Genomic DNA, 23,849 nt, shown 5'->3' on the forward strand with positions numbered 1-23,849 from the left:
CTAAAGATTCATGAAGTTTTTGCTCTAAGTTGAAAAGTTTTGTATTGTGTCTCATACAGATTACTGGTTTGGGCTGTCATCTGATATCACAATGTAATCATGATTAACCAGGCTTCAAGCTGTCCTAAGATGTATAAAGTTACACATTCCATAACCTCGTGAATACTGCCATCTTTTGGCCATGTATAATTTACATTAGTATGGAGTACATTATTCATGAATTTTTATTGTTTTTTATAGAAGTTGTGATTATTTGTAGTTGTGGTGCTATTGAAACTAAGTATGTTATCTCCTGTATGAAATTTGATTTTTAGCTTTGTGTGAAACTGCATTTCATAATAATTTTCTTGACACAGCTTTTAGATATCTCTGAAACAGCATCAGAAGCATGGAGCACAGATGTAATGGCATCAGACTCTGAACGCATGACAGAAGTTGATACTGATGACACAGCAAGTGTAGCACGATCGGATGACACTGCTCGCTCAGAAGTTGACTTGGATGCTCGTGGTGAAACAGATGTAGGAGAGGAAACACCACCATCTAGTGCACGTATGTTCATATTTTTAAGAGTTTTGTAAAAACAAAAAAATCTTTTATGAAAAGAAATAATTTCAATATGAATGGCATGAGGGCTGTATTCATGGGAAAGATGATGAGCTGGTCGGAAGTTGCAGGATTATATAAAAGGAATCTCAAATTTTTGAAACTCAATAATGTTTCCATTTGTTTTTACATATTGCATATTTTCATTTTGCAGTTTGCAATGGTGATCAAGTCATGTCTTTATGGTAAGTGGATCAGATCCACTGGTGATTTCTCAATCATATGCACAAACATCCTTAGCTGTGTTTACAATCTCAAACATATCACTAACCTTGTTTGGAAATAAATGTCTTGGGCTGCCATCGCTTTCACACCTACTCAAAATTCACCTCGTATATAACATTAAATTCTTAACCAATTACTACATATCATTTTCTTTTGTAAACTTAATCTTCACCATATCTGGTTCAAATTGCAAAATATTCTGACTGGCATATTGTACCCCTGGTTCTCAGTCACATAATTTAATCTTATGAAAATAAGTACGAAATCTCCCAGGTTCTTAATATGTTGTATTGTAAACACTGAACTGCTTTCTGTGCGGTAGTGGCCAGAGAACAATGGTCAATATGAATGAAGAGCTACAGATTTACCACTTACACAGTCAGTTTCAATATCCAGTGATTGATATCTTGCAATGGGTGGTCAGTTACTGTGTGTAACAGATTTTCACAAAATGTGGCACAGATATTTGTTTGGATGGCCAAATTCCACAGTAGTTGTTAGATTTTTCTGTCTTAAGAGAGAAAAACTTCTCAACTTCAAAAAAATATAAAAAACAGCAATAAACACTGTAAGTAAATTATGTAGCACATTCATTAATCTAAAATATCAAAACATAGAAACATGTTATCTATGCTATGTTTATAGAAGCAAAGCTGATGATGCTTTATCAATAAAAGTAAAATGTGTCTGGTGTAACACACTCTTAGTCCTCTGGGGCTCAGCATTCGTTTCCTGGGTAAGGACGTGATGACCCCATGGTTCCTGAGCCGGGGAATGGTAAGTGCCACCATAAGCTTTGGATGTGCTTCAGCAACCACTGTACAGCACAATGGTGGAATGTTGTGTGTCACAGGGAATGAAGATCTTGGCTTGACCTCTCAGATTGTGAGGATGGAAAAACCTCTGTAAAAAGGACACTCAATGCCAAGGTGTGCTGCACGCTGATGAAATGCTTGGCTGTTAAGTCGTTTATACGCAACCTTTGGGAAACCTACTGCACCTCAGATGTATAAGGCTTACTCAGGCACATGGGGCTCTGTCTGAGTGGACCCATATTTCCCTAGCTGCTCATGGAACCGAGGTGGAATCCTCAAAATTAAAGTTTTCCGCTCCCAGTGGATATCAACTTCCAAACCAACAAGAAGGCTCATGTAGCCAGCCCTCCTGCCTCAGGGATTTTTCAGAGTACATACATTAATAGTAACAGAATGCACATTGCTCGTCAGAATGTGTTTATAATAGTGAAGAGGAAAGAGGGCAACTTCAAGAAAGTTTCCCCTTTTTACATTTAAAGGAGATTGCTGGAAATTTAATATATGTCTAGCAATTGCACAGTGGGGCACTGTTGGTATAAAAACGTGGTTTCCAATAAGTGAAGAGCCTCCAAAAAGCTCAGTGCCTTGTTGAGTATGCGACAGAAACTGAACTGCACAACCCCTTGAATTACAGGAAAGGTGACATGACTTGCAGGGATCTGGTTGACATAACCAGAGAAGAACTGAAAACTGAGTTGAGCTAAGAAACCATTGTTGATATGAAAAACATAATGAAAAGGATGGATGGTGATCTAGTCAAATCAGACTCATTTATACAGACTTCAAACAGCACAAAACTTCCAGACCACATCAAGGCAAGTTTTCTTCACCTAAGTGTGCACCATTATGTCCACAATCCAATGTGCTGTTTTAAATGCCAGCATTTTGGGCACACTGCTCTTGGTTGTAAGGGAGAATCCACTTGTGGCAAATGTGGTAAGGCTGCTCACGACAGAGTCAGATGTTAGAGTCCTCCAATGTATGTAAATTGCTCTGGAGATCACCCTGTCTTGAGGAGGGACTACAGTGTTTCTCTTGAAGAAAGGAAGAGACAGGAAATTTAAATAATGAAGTGCATCCCATATGGTGAGGCCAAAAAGATCTAAAAGGGTATGCAGCTCCCCTGTGTTTGCTATCTCCATTGCTTCTGTTCTTAAACTAACAGTACAGAAGATTGATGCAGCCTCACAAATGGAGGTTGCAAGCGTCAGCACTAGTGCCTGTGTTTGTCAATGCACTTATGCTGCTGCAGTTACTTTGAAGCAGAACATCAGAAAAGGCTCTAGTTGCCAACGTTTTGGCACCTGGTGCTCCTCCAAAGATTCATTCCAGCACTGTCACTGTCACCTCTGCCGTTGTGCATCCAAAGTGTCCCCGTGTAAAACAGTCAAAGTCAAAGGCAAAGAATCAGCTGCTGATGGAGATGGGAAGTAAGCAGTCTGACAATGTCAGTGTTGCTCTCTTGTGATATCTCTCATAATTTGTCTTCGGAGTTGATGAGCCTTGATGTCGGCCTAGGGTACTCATCTCGCCCCTAAGACCTAGCTTCCATGCACTATGGGCTCCCCTCCCTGGCAGAAAAGCAATGGAAGTGCAACCCCCGTGATAAATGGCTCCCGTACTACATGGATCATTAATGGTTTCAGGACATGTGGAGGAACTGGAACTCCTAGCACAGAAATGCTCCCTGTGCTTATGTTTGCAAGAACATTTTAAAATGTCTGAAGCTCCTGTACTATGGGTTTATACCCTTTATCACAAGGGTGACCTGACTGGGTAAATGGCCAAGGGAGAGGTTGCTGTGTTTGTCAGTAACATACACCACTCCTCTGCTGTCTCCTCAGTTATCGACCTACAAGCCATAGCTATTTCTGTTCATGTGGCTCAGATGACCACTATCTGCACCTTTACTTACCTACACAGGATGCAATAGACACTGCAGCTCTCGCAGACCTTGCAGAACAACTGGTCCACCCATTTCTCCTACTGTTCGATTTCAATGCCCATAATGTATTATGGGGCTCGAACTGCATTTGCCCCGAGACCTCATGATGTTTCAGAAGCTGTGCATCCTCAACACAGGCGGTCCCACGCATTTCTCAGCTGCTATTGGGTCGTCCTCAGCCATTGACCTTTCTTTCTGTTTTCCAGCCCTTGCAGACTCTGCTCAGTGAGAAGCAACGTATGGCTCACATTCCAGTGACCACTTTCCACTGTGGGTCCACCTACTGGATGGAGCATTACTTTAATAGAAGCCACCAAAATGGATGATCAGCAAGGCTATCTAGATGCTGTTCAGCCAACTGGCTGTCATTTGAACACTGCGACAGCATCCAGAAATGAGTGGACCACATCACACGAGTTATCCATCATACTGCTGACCGATGAGTGCTACTGACCGATCAGTGCTGCTCAGCAACCTAGAACAGGCATGCCGCTCTTTGACAGTTTAAATATCGCTCAACAGCAGACAACCTCACAGCCTTCAGAGTCGCATGAGCCAGGCTCAATGTGTAATTAAGGAGAGTAAGAAGAGGTCATGGCAAGCATTCCTAGAATGGCAGCAGTTTTGAAACAGGGGTGTCTCCAAACAACACCTGGAGACATCACTCAGATGATGGCAGAGCATTTTGCAATGACAACTGCCAATGCCAGCCAGGATTCGGCATTCCACTGCTACTGTGTGACTGAAGAGAGGGGCAAGTTGGACTTCAGAACCAAATATTCTCTTTCATACAACTGCCCTTTCTCCTTGTGGGAGCTGGGGGGGGGGGGGGAGGATCAAATTCGCTGCAGGTGTTTATAGGACCAGTGTCATACCTAGTCTCTGTGCTGAGGCTGGAGAACTGTTACCACCTGGTGGCAGCTCCTCATGATGTGTCAGGCATTTACAAGGTGTGATCAAAAAGTAACAGGAATTTTATTTTTCTTAAAGTAATTTTATTAATTTGTCAACATCAACTTTGTCCTCTTCAGATTAATCCCCCCTCAGATATACTACACTTAAGACAGTGCTTTTTCCAGTCTTGGAAGTATTTCTGGAACTCATTTATTACTATGGTGTTCAGCTCCTTCAGCAGTTCTGTTTTTTTTCTCATCAGTGGTGACAAAACCACACACTTTCATAGTTCTCTTCAGTCTTGAAAATAGGAAGAAGTTGCAGAGGGCCATACTCGACAAATATAGGGGTTGAGGCAATGTAACGGTTTTGTTTTTTGCCAAAAACTCATGAACAAGCATTGAGATGTGAGTGGGAGCATTATAGTGATGCAATTTCCATGGGTAGTTTTGCCACAGTTCTGGTCATTTTCTTCGGACTGCTTTACGCAAACAGTTCATAACTTCCAGGTAGTATTTCTTATTGACCATGTGACCACAAGGCAGGAACTCGAGATGCACTATTCCATTGTAATCAAAAGAAACAGTGAGAAGAACCTTCACATGTGACTGAACTTCTCAAATTTTTTCTTGGTTGGGCTTCTCAGGCAGTTTTCATTGGGATGACTGGATCTTGGTTTTGACATCATAACCATGTAACCATGTTTTGTCACCTGTTACAACCTTCGTTAGGAGTTCTGGATCACTATCAGCTTTATTCTACAATTCCTGAGCAGTGTGTATGCGAAGTCATTTTTAGTCGAAATTCAACAGTTTCGGAACAAACTTTGCTGCTACCCATTTCCTGCCTGGAACATCGAAAAAAATTGCTTGGCATGAATGAAAAGCTTCGCCAACATCAGCAGCAACCTCTCTGATGTTGATTCGGTGATTTTCCAGAACTATTTTCTTTACTTCTTCCATATTGTCATCAGTAATTCATGCACTAGGGTCATCTTCAACATCTTCTTGACCCTCTTTGAAACATTTATACCACTCATAAACTTTTGTCTTACGCATAGCAGATTTGCCAAAGGCCACATTCAACATTTCAAAGTGGTGGTGTACTTTATTCCATTTTTCAAGCAAAATTTAATGCATCTTTTTGAAAGTAAAAATACACCAAGCACTCGAAAACTTGTATAACCTTCCCAGTTGTCAACAATAAAGTAAATACTCAAAAGAATTGAAAGTGCAAACATAAATCAGGAACATGTGTGCCAACAAGACAAAAAAGATATTTTGGAAATCGGGTGTATAAAGCCCACGAAATTAAAAAATTCCCTTTATTTTTTGATCACACCTTGTAAGTTCCTCACTGCTATGACTTCATCTGCAAACCATGTTGTTACTTATCTGTGGCTGGAACAACTTTTCTCCAATCGTCCATGAGCAACAAGGCCATATGGGTTCTGCTTGCAGCATGTGTTTTAGTCACTTGATGCGGAGCAAGATATAGTGCAGTACAGGACAGGTTCCAGTGCTCCAGTCCTACATTGTGTTGACATTTTATCTGAGCACCACAACTGTGTAGCTGTATTTATGGGTGAGTCTAAACAGTGGGTCTCAGTTGGTTGCTCTGTTGTTTTCCCTGATAATACCCTCAAGATCTGACTGCCTGAAGACTTTATTGTCTTTGACATGGAATTGCACGCAATGTTGGAGGCACTGGAGCAGACGAGACATGTTAAGACTGCTAAATTCCTTGTATGTTCCCTGAGTGCACTTCACTCCCTACAATGTTTGTCTCCAGCAGATAAGTAGTCCAAAATATCCATGATGCCCTCCTCCGGCTACAAAGGCTGGGGAAGGAGATGTATTTCGCTGGGTGTCAGGGCACATGCGCATTGCAGGGAACGAAAGGGTGGATACAGCAACCAAGGAGATATGATACTCAGTTAGTTCAATGTGCCATCCTCCTGGATCCTCTCGCTTTGCTGTTGAGGTACAGAGTCATGCATCGATGGGAAGAGAATGCCTGTAAGTGACAGATAAGTTGCAACTCCTTAAGTCCTCGACATGGCCATGGCATACCTTCTTTCAGCCACACAGGCAGTATGAGGTCCTCCTTACTCATCTTTGCATAGGCTACAGCCCTATGACGCGTAGCTTCTTGCTCTGGTGTGATGCCCCTCCGATGTGTAGTGCTTGTGGCATACAGATTACAGTTCACCACCTTTTACAAGACGGTATTTTATTTTTGGTATAAAGGGTGGCAGCATATATTCTGAAATATTTGCCATCTGTTTTAGATGACAATCAAATGAATGTGGTACAACTTTTACAGTTTTGAGAAATGTCCGACTTGTTCTCAGAAATTTTAGGGTACCATTTTTAATGTGTTATCAGGGTGCCTGACTCATCTGTGTTTTTGGTAAGTGATCAGTCAGCCATATATTGCTGTCAATCTCTTTTAGTTTCCCTCTAGTCTTTGTTGGGTTTTATTTAAGTTCTCATACATCTCGCCGTTTGTGGCATTTTCCATATTGTGAGCTAATGTGACTGAATGGGTGATAAATGGTGTGATATGTTTTTTTTTGGGGGGGGGGGGGGGGGGGAGGGCGGAGTGATTTTATCTCAGTTTGCCTTTTAGTTCTTTTATCGCATTTTCTATGTTTTAGCTACATTTGTTTCAAATTTCATATGGGCACTGATAACCTCGATGTTGAGTGCCACTAACCCACAAATACAAACGACGCTCTTAGATTACAGTATGCTTAAGGGGAAAAAATCAAATAACAATTGATATTTGGCACAGGTGTTCATCATTGAAAACAGTTAGGACCAGTTTCAACTTAAAAAAAGTCAGTTTGCTGGGCAAGTGATAAAATTTGAGGATATCTGTTTTTAATTTAAATATACTGTTTTCACAATATAACCTGAATTTCAATATCAGGTTTTTACGGAATATATCATGTATTTTAACAAAATTCACATGTTTATCATGTAAAATTAATATTTATTTTATTATTGTTTATAGTGAACCCAAATTTGCGTGTGTTAATAAACCTTAAGTGACATAAACATAATTTCACTTATATGTTCTGCACTTTGCTGCACCAAATGCAGCAAATGGCCCCCACTAGAGAAATTCTTCCACATTGAATGAATAAAACTATTTATAAAATTATAATGTTGGTGGCTTTGTGAAGAAAATATGCACTGGAAAAAGAACATTTTCTTTGTAATCAGTATGTGTACTTTAACCCAAATCCACAATTACAAAGCACTGAATTGACTTGTCAACAATCTAGGAAAAGATAAATTGCTACTTACCGTAAAGAAGACACATGAAGTTGCATACAGGCACAATTAAAAGACACTTGCACAAAGCTTTTGACCACAGCTTTCAGCAAAAGAGAAACAAACACCACTCATACACACAAACAAGAACACCTCATCCCAAGCTGTTGGAGTTGGCAGTCATACGTGTGAGGTGTGCTTGCTTGTGTGCATGAATGGTATGTGTTTTTCATTTTGCTGAGGAAGGCTGTGGCCTAAAGCTTTGTGGAAGTATCTTTGTGCCTCTGTGCAACTTAACATGTCTTCTTTACAATAAGTAGCAATCTATGTTTTCCTACATTTTGATATTCCTATCTGGAGTTTCAACTGACTCATCAGTACATTAGATAAAATTATATTTTATGTCAGATTTCTCAAAATCCTCTGGGTGACAAGTTGTGTACTAAAAGACATGGTGTTTGTTTTTCATAATGAACATCTGGGGAAATTTCTTCTGGAACAGAGATCCACAGTTGCTGTCTGCCACGTGTTAGCAGAATAAAATGAGGGAAATATCTGTGTGTTCATTTATCTGTAGTATCCAGACCCTCTCAGCAAAAATTCCTTTCAGATTACAGGAATAGTACTTTCTGCAGGATGTCACAAACAGATATGGCAAATTTTCAGGAACTGTTCCTCTCACATTTAGGAATAAAATGTATTTTATGGACCGGTCCATAAGTGTTATATTTTCATGTTGGAGCTCATTTTCTAATACTCTTCATAATCAGTTTAATCATGGGAAATACATAGAAACAGAACATACCAGGAATCCATAAAATGTTTTATTTCACCAAATGGTCACAATACCCTCATGTTTACATGTGCTTAGAATGTACATTAAGATGTAATACTTAGGTTCACCACTGCATAGGCATCTGAGAACTTCACATTTGAGTACACTTCCATTGTACTGTACTGGAATGATTCCATGATGAACATTAAACAGTTCATGCTATGTGTGTGCTGCTAATAGAACAATGAAGTTAGTCACATCTCAACACAAACAACAAATTGAGTCATATGTCAACATTACCTTCATTCAATTGGATCAACAAGCACTGATGGTGAATCCAAGAATTGCAACATACTGTACATCCTCACCAAGAGGGTATTTTGAACACTTTGTGTAAGAAAACATTGCTTGTGATGCTGCTACATTCTGTTCCTGTGTGTTTCCCTAGATTAATGTGATTGTGAAGAGAATTAGAAAGTAAAGTCTAACATGGAAATAAAGTGTTTCTGGACCCATTCCATTGAACACATTTTGTTCCTCTATGTGTGAGTAATGTTTCATGAAACTTTGGCCATATTTTCTTCTGTTACACTCTGTATTATGCATAGTCACCCATCCACTGTCCAGTGGGGCTAACAGGGGAATGGTCCAATACGACATGTCGAAACCTACCCTAATTTTTTTACACACGAAAACGACAATGAAGGAAATGCACTGTCAAAATTTTAGCTGCTAAGAGGCACTGCAAATTTTAGATAAAAATAAATAGCTGAAAATTGCCAAATTAGTAGCACGCTAGGCGACAGTAGAAATATACACCTCTACTGGCATTGTAGCAACTGTGCATGCGCATCTAAGCTCACACACAGCCGAGGTCGGCAGTACATTTGTAAACAGGAAACGTGAAACAACCCAATCATAATTTGTAAAGGACATTTCAGGTTATTGTTTGTCGATAGTTTCTGTAACAGTATGGTACACAGTTACTATTCTCTCAAATTAGCCACTCAAGTAACATGTCTTACAAATTAGCAATTGCTTTTTGCAGTATTGGTGATTATTGACTATACAGATAAAGTTGAATTAACATTTATTGTGCTTTTGTAAAGCATGCCTGCTAATAGTGCCGTTTTTTTCTTCAAGTTTCACAGTAATATGGAATCGTATTAACATTCTCAATTTAGCAGTGATGAAATGTGAAGAACGTGGTTTCGAGCCAAAATCACCTACTTCTCCTTAGGATTTACATGTGTGCCACTTGTTAGTTGTTTTCCTTGACATTAATTTGAATGATATCAAGGAGGGAAAAAACACTTGAAGTTATACAGTGTGCAAAGGCATTTTCATTTCCTAAAATCGTAGCGTGAACTGTACGAATGGAAGAATGAATTACTTGAAGGAAGAAACGTGAGCCAAACAGAAACCCAAAACCATCTGACTAAGGAGCGGTTCAAAAGGTTTACAACTGCTAGTGAGAGGCTATGCACCATTACCAACTGAGATCCAGGAGACCAGGCCCTCTGAATTGCGCCCGACATGAACAGTTCCTAATTTCCAGGCTTCGTTGACTTGGTTACACAGGTTGAAGAAATCATACGGAATAGGAAGACATAAAATTACCAAGTTCACATCATGTAAACATGCAGAGCTGCTACCAGTGATAGTCATTACTGTAGAAAAATTCGTAGCTGATGTAAAGACAAAACTTGTTGTTATCCCTGCAACTGCTGTGTATAATGCTGATCAGTCTGGTTTCATGTACGGTGTGCACAATGCGCTTTATCATTTTGGGGTGAAAAAAAGACAGTTGCCCATTCAATGACTGCAATGACACATTCATATACAGGGTGTTTCAAAAATGACCGGTATATTTGGCAATACAAACTAAACAAGCAGCGATAGAAATACACTGTTTGTTGCAATGTGCTTGGGACAACAGTACATTTTCAGGCAGACAAACTTTCGAAATTACAGTAGTTACAATTGTCAACAACAGATGGCGCTGCGGTCTGGGAAACTCTATAGTACAATATTTTCCACATATCCACCATGCGTAGCAATAATATGGCGTAGTCTCTGAATGAAATTACCCGAAGCCTTTGACAATGTGTCTGGCGGAATGGCTTCACATGCAGATGAGATGCACTGGTTTAGCTGTTCAATTGTTTCTGGATTCTGGCGGTACACCTGGTCTTTCAAGTGTCCCCACAGAAAGAAGTCACAAGGGTTCATGTCTGGCGAATAGGGAGGCCAATCCATGCCGCCTCCTGTATGTTTCGGATAGCCCAAAGCAATCACACGATCATCGAAATATTCATTCAGGAAATTAAAGACGTCGGCCGTGCGATGTGGCCGGGCACCATCTTGCATAAACCACGAGGTGTTCGCAGTGTCGTCTAAGGCAGTTTGTACCGCCACAAATTCACGAAGAATGTCAAGATAGCGTGATGCAGTAATCGTTTCGGATCTGAAAAATGGGCCAATGATACCTTTGGAAGAAATGGCGGCCCAGACCAGTACTTTTTGAGGATGCAGGAACGTTGGGACTGCAACATGGGGCTTTTTGGTTCCCCATATGCGCCAGTTCTGTTTATTGACGAAGCCGTCCAGGTAAAAATAAGCTTCGTCAGTAAACCAAATGCTGCCCACATGCATATCGCCGTCATCAATCCTGTGCACTATATCGTTAGCGAATGTCTCTCGTGCAGCAATGGTAGCGGCGCTGAGCGGCTGCCGCGTTTGAATTTTGTATGGATAGAGGTGTAAACTCTGGCGCATGAGACAATACATGGATGTTGGCGTCATTTGGACCGCAGCTGCAACAGGGCGAACGGAAACCCGAGGCCGCTGTTGGATCACCTTCTGCACTAGCTGCGCGTTGCCCTCTGTGGTTGCCGTATGCGGTCGCCCTACCTTTCCAGCACGTTCATCCGTCATGTTCCCAGTCCGTTGAAATTTTTCAAACAGATCCTTTACTGTATCGCTTTTTGGTCCTTTGGTTACATTAAACCTCCGTTGAATACTTCGTCTTGTTGCAACAACACTGTGTTCTAGGCGGTGGAATTCCAACACCAGAAAAATCCTCTGTTCTAAGGAATAAACCATGTTGTTCACAGCACACTTGCATGTTGTGAACAGCACACGCTTACAGCAGAAAGACGATGTACAGAATGGCGCACCCACAGACTGCGTTGTCTTCTATATCTTTCACATCACTTGCAGCGCCATCTGTTGTTGAAAATTGTAACTACTGTAATTTCGAAAGTTTGTCCGCCTGAAAATGTATTGTTGTCCCAAGCATATTGCAACAAACGGTGTATTTCTATCACTGCTCGTTTAGTTTTTATTGCCGTTTCAAATATACCGGTCATTTTTGAAACACCCTGTATGTTAATTCCAGTTATCAGTATGAGTGGTTTACTGTTTCCGCCGCTGTATATCTGTCTTAAAGAATCGCAAGGCAAAATGGGACAAAAAAAAAAGAAAAAAATGTCAGTTAAGTTGCAAAAAGCTTGTAATCGATGTATCAAAATCTGGAAAAAATGGGAAGGAGTAATTTTCAATGTTTCGTTTGAAACTTATTCATGTCAACTGTAGAAACTAATTCATTGCTTTTGTTTGATTCATGGTCTGGACATAACGACGCCTCTGTTTTTGTGGAGGATGACAAAAAAATCTGTAGATGTAATGTGGATTCCGTCTGGAAGTACTAGGGCGATTCAACATCTCGATAAAGAATTTTTTCGATAGTGGCAAGCATTTTTCAGGAAATCATCAGACGTAATTTCCAATACCTCTTTCTCATTTCAGGTTTATCAGTGGAACAGTATTCTTAAGCTCCCATCATTTGTGCATTACCAGTTTTCTTCACCATGCTTTATGAATCTGATCAAGTATGCTGGTACACAGTGCAGTATGCAGAACAATGGCCGGTACCATTTCTGACTCCATCCCAGTTCTGTCTAAATAAAACTAGTGGTTACTGTGAAGTGCCTACTGCGTCAATTTTTTCTTTTTCCGGTGTGCCTGGTGCAAGAAATAGGTTTGTTTTTGTCATCCAATAGACATTTAGCATTTTTGGGAAAACTACAGGGAATAAACAAAGAACTGTTTCACTGATAGTCAAGTGTATGACATTCAAACATTATTATAAGGAATGACCTCCAGAAATTGTTATAAAATGCAGTACTGCAAGACAAATTTCAATTTAACAAATTACAAGGCTTCATTGATCCAAGTTGTCTGTGACATCAAACATTGCCATGATTTTATTTTCTCTGCTAGCCACTTTTATCACAGTTACATGTGCAAGAATTGAACTGTCAATGTGAAGTTATTCAAAAAAATGTTTGTATAGCTTAAGCCAGGTTTTCTCCAGAGCAAACAACCTAACAAGCACAAGCAAAAGAGAATCCTGTCTGGTGTACCTGGTAGGCCTCTTGCAGGCCTTTCAGCTGGATGCCACTGCAGCTACTGAAGTATCCCTAACCTTCCGCTCTTACCTGATTAGAAAGTGGAGACCTGCAGTTTAACGTGCAATTCGAACCATGTCTTTTGTGGCCACTAAAACAAATGTGAGAAGAGAACGCTCTGTTAAAAATCATAGTGAAAAAATTGTAGTCTGAACAGGATTTGATCCCATGCTTTCTGGATTGTGAAGTGTGCACTTTGCCACTAGACCATTTTTGTTTTAGGGGGGGAAAAATGACCATTAGACTTTACACGTGTAGTGGAAACACTAGCTGTGTCACCTCTTGAGATGATGCTCGACGTCTGTAATTAGTGTTTTCAGAAGTTTCAATTAGTGTTTTGTTTATAAGTTTCCCCTCAATGGTAATGAGAAAGCAGGGGAAAACAGCAGCTGACATACAAGGAAAATTTTGAACTAGGCTAAGAACAGATGGAGAAGCAATTCTGTGTAAAGTGTTTGATCTCTACATATGCCACACTTCCATACAAATTGAAACACCTAAATTCTTCCTTCCCTGCACCATTTTGCGTACTCCATCAAGAACTGTGCACTCGCCGTGCAAAATAATCCTCACTGAATAGCAAAGTTTCGCATTTTGGCTGTAACAAGATAGTTGTATCCTGTATGCCAAATGTAGCTCTAAAAACTAAACGCTACTAACATAGCAGTCATTGACAATGTTTGCTACCTCTTATTCTCTTTCATTCCCTCTAGCATAAGCGATTCTACCCATATACAAGCAAATTGTAGTGAATTTTCTACAAATGCTCATTTGCACGTGTTTGCTTCCATTCACTCCATTCTAAACCAGGCTTTAGGTGCTTAAAATTGGTGTCTGTAAACTCCAGATAATCCCACTATGCGGCATTGCATGAGTAATTCGCCAAGTTGAGGGCTAGGCAGGCAGGGATATACAAACCACTGTTATAAGCTGTTCTTTGCACAGCAAAAATGTGTAACTTCAACATTTTTTACAAAATAATTGCAGTGTCTCTTAGTAGCTAAAATTTTGGCAGTGCATTTCTTTCATAGTCTTCTTCCTGCAAAAAAAAAAAAAAAAAAAATGTGGTATGTTTCAACATGTTTTATTGGACCATTCCCTTGTAAGTGTTTTCTATACCTCTACATATTTCCCTTTATCTCTCTCTCCCCCCCCCCCCCCCCCCCCCCACACACACACACACAATAATGATTATTTTTACACACAACACATTTCTTGGGCCCTTCACTCTCTCGAGTTTTACCATTATTGTTTTCTCATTTGATCTTTACGTCCCCTACCCTTTAATCATGGAAGGATTTTTTTTCCAATTAACAACATAGATTATTTTTGTGATTATTCAATTTTCCCCCCCTGATCAGTACTGACATCCTAGAGTTTCAAGCTTCTTATGTTACTACCATTTTTGACACTATAGTTTGACCACTTGCAGTCAAGTGATGGTCCCATGTGATAATGCGTTGTGCACGTAGCATCTCTAGTTGCATTTATTGTACTATCCCCATGATTGTGTTAGTGTGTGAAACAGTTAGAGAATGATAGGTAGGTCCTGGGACCCAAGAGTGACTACTTTTAAGGGTATGTTGGCTGGACATTGGGACTGTAAATGTGGATGTTATGAGGATTAGTTTGTTGGTATTGAATGTGAGTGAGGAGGGTTATTGTTGTAGTTAATAGAACAGATGGAGAGAGTGAGAATATTGTGCTGCTATTATTGAATTATTTATTGAGATATAATTTGTTAGTAGACTGAAACAAGGTTGTTTGAAACAAAAGTGAGCTCAGTCTTCGGGAGTATGTTGAGTTAATCTTTAGCTGGAATATTTACTGGACAGCAACTATTGTGACCTGGTGAAGTGTGTAAGGGAAAAAGGGGAGGGAATTTCAAAGGGATAAATATTTTTTGTGTGTGATTATTGACTTTTCCCCCTTCCTCTTCATGCATTCCTTTCTTACTATCTGTGGTTTCTTTCCACGCTAATGGTTTTTCCTTTTCACAGTGGTCAGTAGTCCTTTCACTGAATAACGTCCTCAAATTTTCAAGTAGTAAAGGCTACAGCAATCAGTCACAAATAATGTTTATTGCAAATCCAGATTTCGGTCACTGTGTATCCATCTTCAGTGGTAAAAGACATATAAAGAACCAGTTACAATAAGGTAACAAGTATTCCTTGTTATATGGACAGTTGCATGAGATCAAACATGAGTCAGTGATAAAGTACATACCAGTAAATGTTACTTAAAACAATGAAACTACTTATATATACATAGTCCCACCTGGACTATTCATGTCAAAGGTTGCGGTCACACTGACAACATGTATTAACTTTATTTCACAGTTACTTTAATTTAAAAAAAAAATATGTATATAAAATTAATAAGGTGGCTTTAACAAAAAATTGTCTAACGTGTTACAGTTATACATACGTGGTGGTACTTGTGTGAACTAACAAGTAGCATCAGTTATTGCTGCATACTTTAAAGTTGAACATAGTTTAAAAAATTCAGAAACTGTTGTTCAACACACCTAAATTAACATAATTTAATAAAACTATGTTAAATTCTAATTACAGTTGAGGGAATTAGAACAGAGAAAAATGGAGTCATAAGCTATTGTACTAGCAGCAGTATGTCAAAAGGACATGAAATATTTCTGTTTTATAATGTCCTCTCTCATAGATTTTACATTAAAATACACCATAATTTACTCAGTGTAATGTTAAAAGCAACTACATCATGTGGAAAGTATATTTGTCCCCAGAAACTAATTACTCATATAAGATGTGGAAGGAATGTGATCATACATAGGTCATTATTGTCAGATCAGTTTTTTTGTTGGAATCAGCTCATAATAGTTGAATCCCAATTTTTTTGCTTTTTTAAATAATTCACACAATTGAAAGCTTCTCATGGCCACCTTCGCAGTGTCCTATGAGATGACAAGTGATGGTAAAAAATTTCAAATTCCTTCACCAGGTCCATAAGTCTATCCTTCTTGCATGGTTGGAGCATCCCCATATGTGAGGAAAAAGTTGATACACTGTGCCCACTTTCAAGAAGGGGGGTGACAAAATTATACTTTTCTACCACATTTTGATGACATAACATGATACGTTTGCTGAACCTGGCTGCAAACCATTTGTCCCTCATAGCAAGCAGCATTGTTTGTACATTCCATTCTTTTGACACTTGATCTATGGGATAAATATATTATATTTCCTACATTATTACATGATGTAGTTAAAAATTTATTAGTTGTAACACCAAACTGTTTAAATTATAATGTATTTTATGTGAAACGTATGAGAGAGGACATTATAAAGCAGAAATATTTCATGTTCTTTTCACATACCACTGCTGGTACAGTAATGTATGACGTCATTTTTGTCTGTTCTGTTTCCATTAGCTGTACTTATAATTTAACACTGTTTTAATAAATTATATTAATTTAGGTCTTTTGAGCAAGATTTCCTGTAATTTTTAAACTATGTTCAACTGTAAAGTGTGCAGCAATAACTGATGCCACTTGTTAGTTCACTCCTGTTGTCAACAGGATGCTCCATCTTCAGGGTTCACATACTTAATTGAACCTCTCTGTCAGGACCTGGTGACAGAGTTATACTTTTGAGGGAGGTTGTATTGATGAATATTTTGGAGAGATGTATGAACCTAAAAAGGGAAAAAAAATTAATTTGTCCATGATGAAATAGTGAAGTGTATTAATAAAATTCATATCTTCCAGTGTCTCTGTATGCCACATGAAGTTGGCATCTGTACTTAAACATAACAGAATGTTGTATGTCAGATTTGACGGAACTTGGCAAAGTGAAAAGTGCATAACATGGTGTAAGTAAAGCACAAAAACTACTATTGAGAAAAAATTGACATATGTTAAATACCTGAAATTTATGAAATGGATGTGCAAGTTTTGTATAATACAAGTAACACCTGAACAAGGTGCATTAATCCAGTGGGACATAGAATGATGTGTCGAGCTGGTAATAAAACCTGTGAAGTCCTTAGAAAGTGAAGTCCATTTCTCTAGCAAAGCTGCTCTCAATGCAACAAGGTAGCATTGTGAGCAACAACGGGTCTCCTGAGAGCATTACATATGCTGTGTAAATCTTAAGACTGGGAGATCAAGTTGGTCACTCCATCCAATGAATGGCTTGCATTTAGAGGTATTTTTACCTAAGGCAAGAGCTATACAATCAAAGATTTGTGAAACCCTTACTACTGCACCAGCATAAAGATACCCATAAGTGTCCAGATTGTCACTTTCGTAAACCTACACAATCAGTTGCATTTAAAAAGAAGTGGAAATCTGTGCGTTTATTAATTATATTTAAATATGGCCCATCATAGTTCACCTTGTGACTGACGCTTAGACCCATCTTCTTCACAGTCTTGCAAATATAGCATATGGTCGTGAATAAAGTGTTTAATGTAAGCTGGCTTAAAACAAAAATCTTGTTTATCCGTTACACCTGCATCATGCTAGCCATCACATGAACAAATGCTCCCCATGGCTGATAAGTATTGTTATGGGATGCATTTTCCATTGTAAGTTGCCTCTTTTTGCCTTCTTGCTCTGCTAGTCTCCTCTCTCTCTTTATAATGATGGAAGCTGAAGAAATTAATTAAAATGCGTGCCATGGCTGGGACCTGAACCCGGGCCTCCTACTCACTTCTTTTTCCTTCAATTTGTACAGTATTGTTGGTCATAGCGGAAGTCACATGACATCTGTTGAAGTTCGTTGTAGAACTCTTCACTCAGTTATTTTATTACATAGGCCAGCCAGCTCTCTGCCCGAACACACTGAGCTATTGTGCTGTCTGCTTACTAGACAAATGTGCTAGCCATTACACCACTGTAGCAGTATAGATACCACAGCTGCATGGACTACCCTAGTCCAGTGCCCTTCATGACACAAACTTCAGTTCATGCCTTCAGCCTATTTTCCCCTTCATAAATTGTTAATATTGCCGAGCCTCTCTGATATTGGAATGGCGACCCCTTACGTACAAAGCTGGGGTACTATTCCAATACCAGAGAGTCTCGGCAATACTGCTGATTTAAGAAGGGCAAAAAATAGGCTGAAGGTGTGAGTTGAAGTTTGTGTTAGGGAGGGCAGTCCACACAGCTGTGTTATCTGTACTGCTACGGTGGTGTAATGACTAGCACATCTGCCTAGTAAGCAGGAGACCTGGGTTCAAGTTACAGCTGTGGCACAGATTTTAATTCATTTCTTCAGCTTCTATCATTATCATAGGCAGAATTGCCTCATATGTCTCAAGGACTTTTTTATTACACACATTCTCTCTCTTTGTTTTTTACATGTGTGACTTTTTTCTTTGGCAATGTAGTCAAAAGTCATTTACTAACACATTTATAAGAAACTTTTACTGTATGTACTTGTTTATATTTTGTAGGTGTTTTGAACTCGGCCTTCCGACCAGTAAGAGAGGAAGCCAGTGGGCGTATAGCAGGTTTGTCTGTCCCAGTCTCACCTACAAGGACAGAGACACTTGTTCACCCGAGTTGGAATGTAACTGGTAGAGGTGGAGGAAAAGCTGACTACAGGCGACGCACAATGGAATATGTTGACAATAATGCAAATAATATACTCCTTCGGAGAAATCCAGGTAAAGTCAAATGTAGAGTATCCTGAATGCAATATATTCATGTTAATCTGTCTTTCAGCGGCTTCTGAAATTTGAGTTAGCATTTTACAGTAGTCAGTCTCATTCAAAAGTGGTTGTTTTGAGAGCCAAAGATCGGATTGACATGGGGTGGGGGGGCATTTAAGTAATAGAAAAAAAGGCTGGTGTGGGTATAGAATGAGAAACTGTGCAGGATATTTACTTGTGGAGATTGAGAACAATTATATCCAATATATTTAGATAAGAAACATTTTTCGCACCAGAATATTGTCAGCCATAGACAAAATTTGCACAAAACATGCCCAAGACCATTAAAGTCATCAGGATTTTCTGTAGTATTGCATCATTGGTCATACACCTTTGCAGAACATCATTATACATAAACCAGTTTCAAGCACCTCATCTGTGAAGACCTGGAGTGCTTGAGATTAGTTGTGATGCGCTGAAATAATAATCTATCAGTATGTGTGAATGAGTGTGAATTGGGAATAGATGAACCTAGTGTGGTATACTAATAGTTGTTTGCGTATGTTTTAATTGCCGTTAGCCTAACAATTCTGTAACTATTATTGGTTAAAACATGAGAACTTTAATACCATGTATATATCATTTAGAGGCTTTTGTATACTGTGTTTTTAAATGATCTGCAAGACTTACACAGAAATGACAAATATAATTCATTCTTTCTAATTCTGTTTGCTTCTAATTTCATTTGGTTTTGGTGGTGGACAATAAGATTAATTTTATGGTCACTCAGTTTTTCATGCGAGATTTCTGCTGTCCTCCCACATCTTTGTATCCAACTCCTGCTTTGGGAATGACTAGGGTGTAGCGTCAAGAATATTTGGATTGTGTCAGAACAACTGCTGCCAAAAGCTGCAGTGCAACTGAACGACATTTCTAGCTACTCATTTCCCCTTATTTTGACTAGTTTGAGTAATTTCAGATAGCATCCCCCATTGCATGCTCAATATAATACTGGTGTGTCAAGAAGTATGCTATGGTGAAGAGTAATTTTGATTTTTTTAGAACACTGTACAGTTTAAAGAAGCCCACTCTTTATCCAAGAAAACTCAAAATAGTTGTTTTCAACTCCTATGGTGATGACCTGTTCATTTCAAAAATTAGTCTCCTCTCCACCTTTTGTTTGATCAAATTTGGAATTTGTTCTAGCACATAAATCCTTGTTTGTTTGTTTTGGTTTTTTTTTCCACATTACTAGCTGATTACTTCTGTTGATAGAAGCAAATTGTCAACAATCAACTAGTTATTGCAAGATGTACCTCAAAGATAAAAATAAGCTGCATACTGACTCATATGAATAATTTTAAATTTTTATGGTGGTTTATTTTGTGGAATATAGACCCACACCTCTATTTTATTTTTAAACTGTCCGTGGAAGGTAGTCAGTTGTTTGGATAAGATGATGACTTTCAATCCTCCTATACAACATTTCCAACAAAAGTTACCAAAGTAATAGTAGCACATCATCATCATCATCATCATCATCATCATCATGAACAGTTCCAAGCCCCAGGCTGCGTCTGTTTGCAACATAAGCCTTGTCATCTCGTCCTGTTTGCCTACCATCTTTCCGTATTCACTCTTGTCAAGTCCTTGCCCCTCTTATCGACACATTCTTTCACAATTTTCAGCCATCTGTCCCTTGGTCTTCCTCTTGGATGTTTCCTTCTCATCTTCATTTCGTGTATCTTATTGGGAATCCTCTTGTTTTCCATTCTGTGTAAGTGCCGATACCATCTTAGCCTTGATGTTCCTGTCCTGTTCTGCAAGGGCTCGTCTTTCACTTTTTCCTTTACCCTTTCATTCCTCATCTTCTCACTCCTTGTTACTCCTGTCCTCCTTCCAAGGAACTTTATTTTACACGCCTGTAATCTGCTTACATCTCTTTTCTTCATTACCCATGTTTCAGAAGCATAGGTCAGTATTGGGCTGTAGTAACTACTGCATATCCCTTCTTTGCCTTTTTATAGGATGTCTTTCTTCCAAACCAAGCCCCTAACACTTCGCAAGAATGCTTCTGCCCGTATGCCAGATCTCTTTCTCATTTCTTCAAAGTTCCTCTATCGCACTTTCCAAGTACTTGACAGTTTCCACCTTCTTCAGTTGTTCATGTCCAATCCTTACTCTGCTAGTTGGTCTATCTTTCTTTCTAGTTGTGACCCGAATCTCACACTTGTTTGCATTAAATCTCGTTCCATACTGTCTCGTAGTTTCTTTCTAAGGATCCAGCTGTTCCTGAATCTTCTCCTCCATGTTTCTGTAGATCATCAAGTCACTTGTGAAGACCATTGCTTTCATATCTCTCTCTCTCTCTCTCTCTCTCTCTCTCTCTCTCTCTCTCTCTCTCTCTCTCTCTCTCTCTCTGTTCCCCCCCCCCCCCCCCCCCCCCCGCCTTAGTCATTATCTGATCCAACACCACAATGAAAAGGAGAGGTGACAATGCACTGCCCCGTTTCACACTGCCTTTTTGCTGGAACCAATATGTCCTTTCATTTCCCATTTTCACACTACTGACTTCCACAGTACATCTCTTCCACCCTGCTTGTTGTCCCTTTTTCCACTTGCTTCTTTTGTAGTGTGTCCTGGACCTTTCTTCTACAGATACTATCAAATGCCTTTCCTACATCAAGAAAGGCCATCACAGAGTCTTCCCCAAATTCATAGTGGTGCTACTAGAGCTGCCTCATTACAAATATGAGGTCAACAGTTGACCTCCGACATCTGAAACCATGCCGGTCCTCTCTGTTTGTTCTTGACCCTTGTTTGAATTCTGCTCTCCAGGATCTTTTCATATACCTTGGCACAGTGTTGTATTAGTGTGACCTGTCATTTTTACAATCCTTCCTAATGGCTTTCTTGACTGTAGGGACAGTTGGTGACCTCTTCCAATCTTCGGGAGCAGATAATAATCTGGCAAATGGGCAAAGCTATATTCGACATCAGTCAGTCCTTTTATGATTATATGATGGTGTAATGTGTTGCAAAATGTATTTTTCTAATCAAGACCATAATACACAAATAAATATTTGATTTATGAGAAGTGACCTTTTTATCTTGACCCTTCAGTCCATTAATTTTGTCTTCCTTTTCCCAACAGTTTGGGAATTGTGTTTAACTTAAAAGTAAAAATGATAAATCCAGGCAAATACAGTTTTTTTTTTTTTCAAAACTGAGATAATATGTTTCTTTCCCTTAAACTCTGTCTATGGAAACAGCCTTTTTGCTGTACATCAGATTTTTTTTGGATCTGGGTAACTACTGTCTGTAGAATAATTCTGATTCATCTCTTAACTGAACTTGTACTAATGGTGAGAAAAAAACCATGCAAGGATATTAATATGAATTACTAAGTCATACACATGCATCTAGCAAGTCCTACCTTCCCCCCCCCCCCCCCCCCCTTCCTTTACTGGCTAACTGTTGCTTCTGGAATCTTGGAAGCCCTTTTGTAATTCAGATTTAATTTTTTTTTAATTGGATCTGCAGACTAAAAAAATGGTTCAAATGGCTCTAAGCACTATGGGACTTAACATCTGAGGTCATCAGTCCCCTAGTCTTAGAACTACTTAAACCTAACTAACCTAAGGACATCAAACACATCCATGCCAGAGGCAGGATTCGAACCTGCAACCATAGCAGCAGTGCAGTTCTGTACTGAAGCACCTAGAACCGCTCGCTACAGCAGCTGGCTTGTGGACTAAAATTAGAGCAATTAAACAAAAGCAGTTAACTTTCTTCATATGCTTGTGTGTGAATGTAGGGAATTGAGCATTGCCCACAAACAAATACTGTAGAAGTTGTAGTTGACAGGTTCAGACTGCTGCCCAGACCTTTAGTGGCATTTATTGCACTCGGAGTGATGGAAGTACAGCTTGCAATTTGTGTTATCGTTCTCTGAAGTATCACAGTTCTCTGGTTGAAGCAAAGCAGACAGCTTAAACCAAAAGCTCAAATATGTCTATAATGAATGTGGATGCAGATTTCTTGACCTCTGCTGTCAGGAGAATTGTAAGACCTCTCCTCTCATTCTTAACAACTGGGACGTGCATTATATTTTTAACAGGAGGAAATTATTAAATTTTGTAGTTGTAGGGCTGTTACAGTTCACACTTTGTACAAATGACCTGGTGGATAGAAGGGCTTAAGGTTGTTTGTGAATCATTGTGTTGCATATAGGAAAATCCAGAAAAAATGTAGAGGGGGGGGAAAAAAGGGGAATGGTGGAGAATACCCATGGTGCTGGAACTGGACCTTCAGAATAAAAAATGTACAAATTTTGCATAAATTGGTGGAAACACCCATTATTTTTCAATTACACAGTTGCCAATCAATCACTGGAAACAGTAACAACTGTATAATATTTAGCAGGACATTTGAACTGGGGCAGAGCTGTACAAAAAGTCATTCATCTCATTCATCTCATTCAACTCAAAGTACCCTCTTCCACAGACTGTAAGATGGTGGACTATAAATGTAGTTGGAATCTTGCTCAACAAACTTTCAATTTCAATACAAATCCAGTCATCTAGTAGTTTGCTTTCTCGAGATTACTGGAAACCAATATAGGGCTGTTCTGTATGTGGGATCTTATCATATATAAACGTAGGCTTCTGCAGCCATTTTCACAATCAATAAAAAAAAATTTCTGGGTATATGACCGCATTGTCAATATGTAAAACTACCAACATTTTTGTTTAGTAAACAAAAACACCCTGAAGAAGGTCCCTTACAAAAGTAGCCGAAATGTCGGTAGTTTTACATATTGACAGTGCAGTCACAAACCAGAAAAATTTTATTGATTGAAATTATATCATACTTGGAACATTCTCTTAGCTCTGAGTATGATATTTAAACCTTAACAAGGAAAGGAGTGTGCTGCTTCCATTTAACCTATCTTTTTTTGACGAGTGTGTTATCCTGAACATCAAACACAAAATAAACAACTTATAATTTATCTAATGCAGACACTGAATTTTTGAACCACAGTGAAAGTGTTGATTCTAATTTCAATAGACACATCTCAAATTTTGTGTTTGTATCCTTCCAAATGAGGTGATGCAGCAATAAAACCCATTGTTATGATACTAGTGAGGAGAGATGTTCAGTGCAGTTTTAATCCTCTCTAGATGTCCATATGTAACTACAAAT

At 39.1% G+C, this 23,849-nt stretch overlaps 1 protein-coding gene across 4 annotated transcripts in view; it reads left to right on the forward strand.

The window, feature by feature from the left end:
• LOC126297885 (GTPase-activating protein and VPS9 domain-containing protein 1) overlaps window positions 1-23,849 on the forward strand; it is a 280,670-nt gene that overhangs the window by 149,801 nt on the left and 107,020 nt on the right. For all 4 annotated transcript variants that reach the window (XM_049989182.1, XM_049989183.1, XM_049989180.1 and 1 more), the window contains exons 15-16: window positions 357-552; window positions 18,447-18,659. In XM_049989182.1, the coding sequence (XP_049845139.1) occupies window positions 357-552; window positions 18,447-18,659 (409 nt within the window). The remainder of the gene's footprint in view (window positions 1-356; window positions 553-18,446; window positions 18,660-23,849) is intronic.

Source organism: Schistocerca gregaria, chromosome X, assembly GCF_023897955.1.
Source record: "Schistocerca gregaria isolate iqSchGreg1 chromosome X, iqSchGreg1.2, whole genome shotgun sequence".
NCBI lineage: Eukaryota > Metazoa > Arthropoda > Insecta > Orthoptera > Acrididae > Schistocerca > Schistocerca gregaria.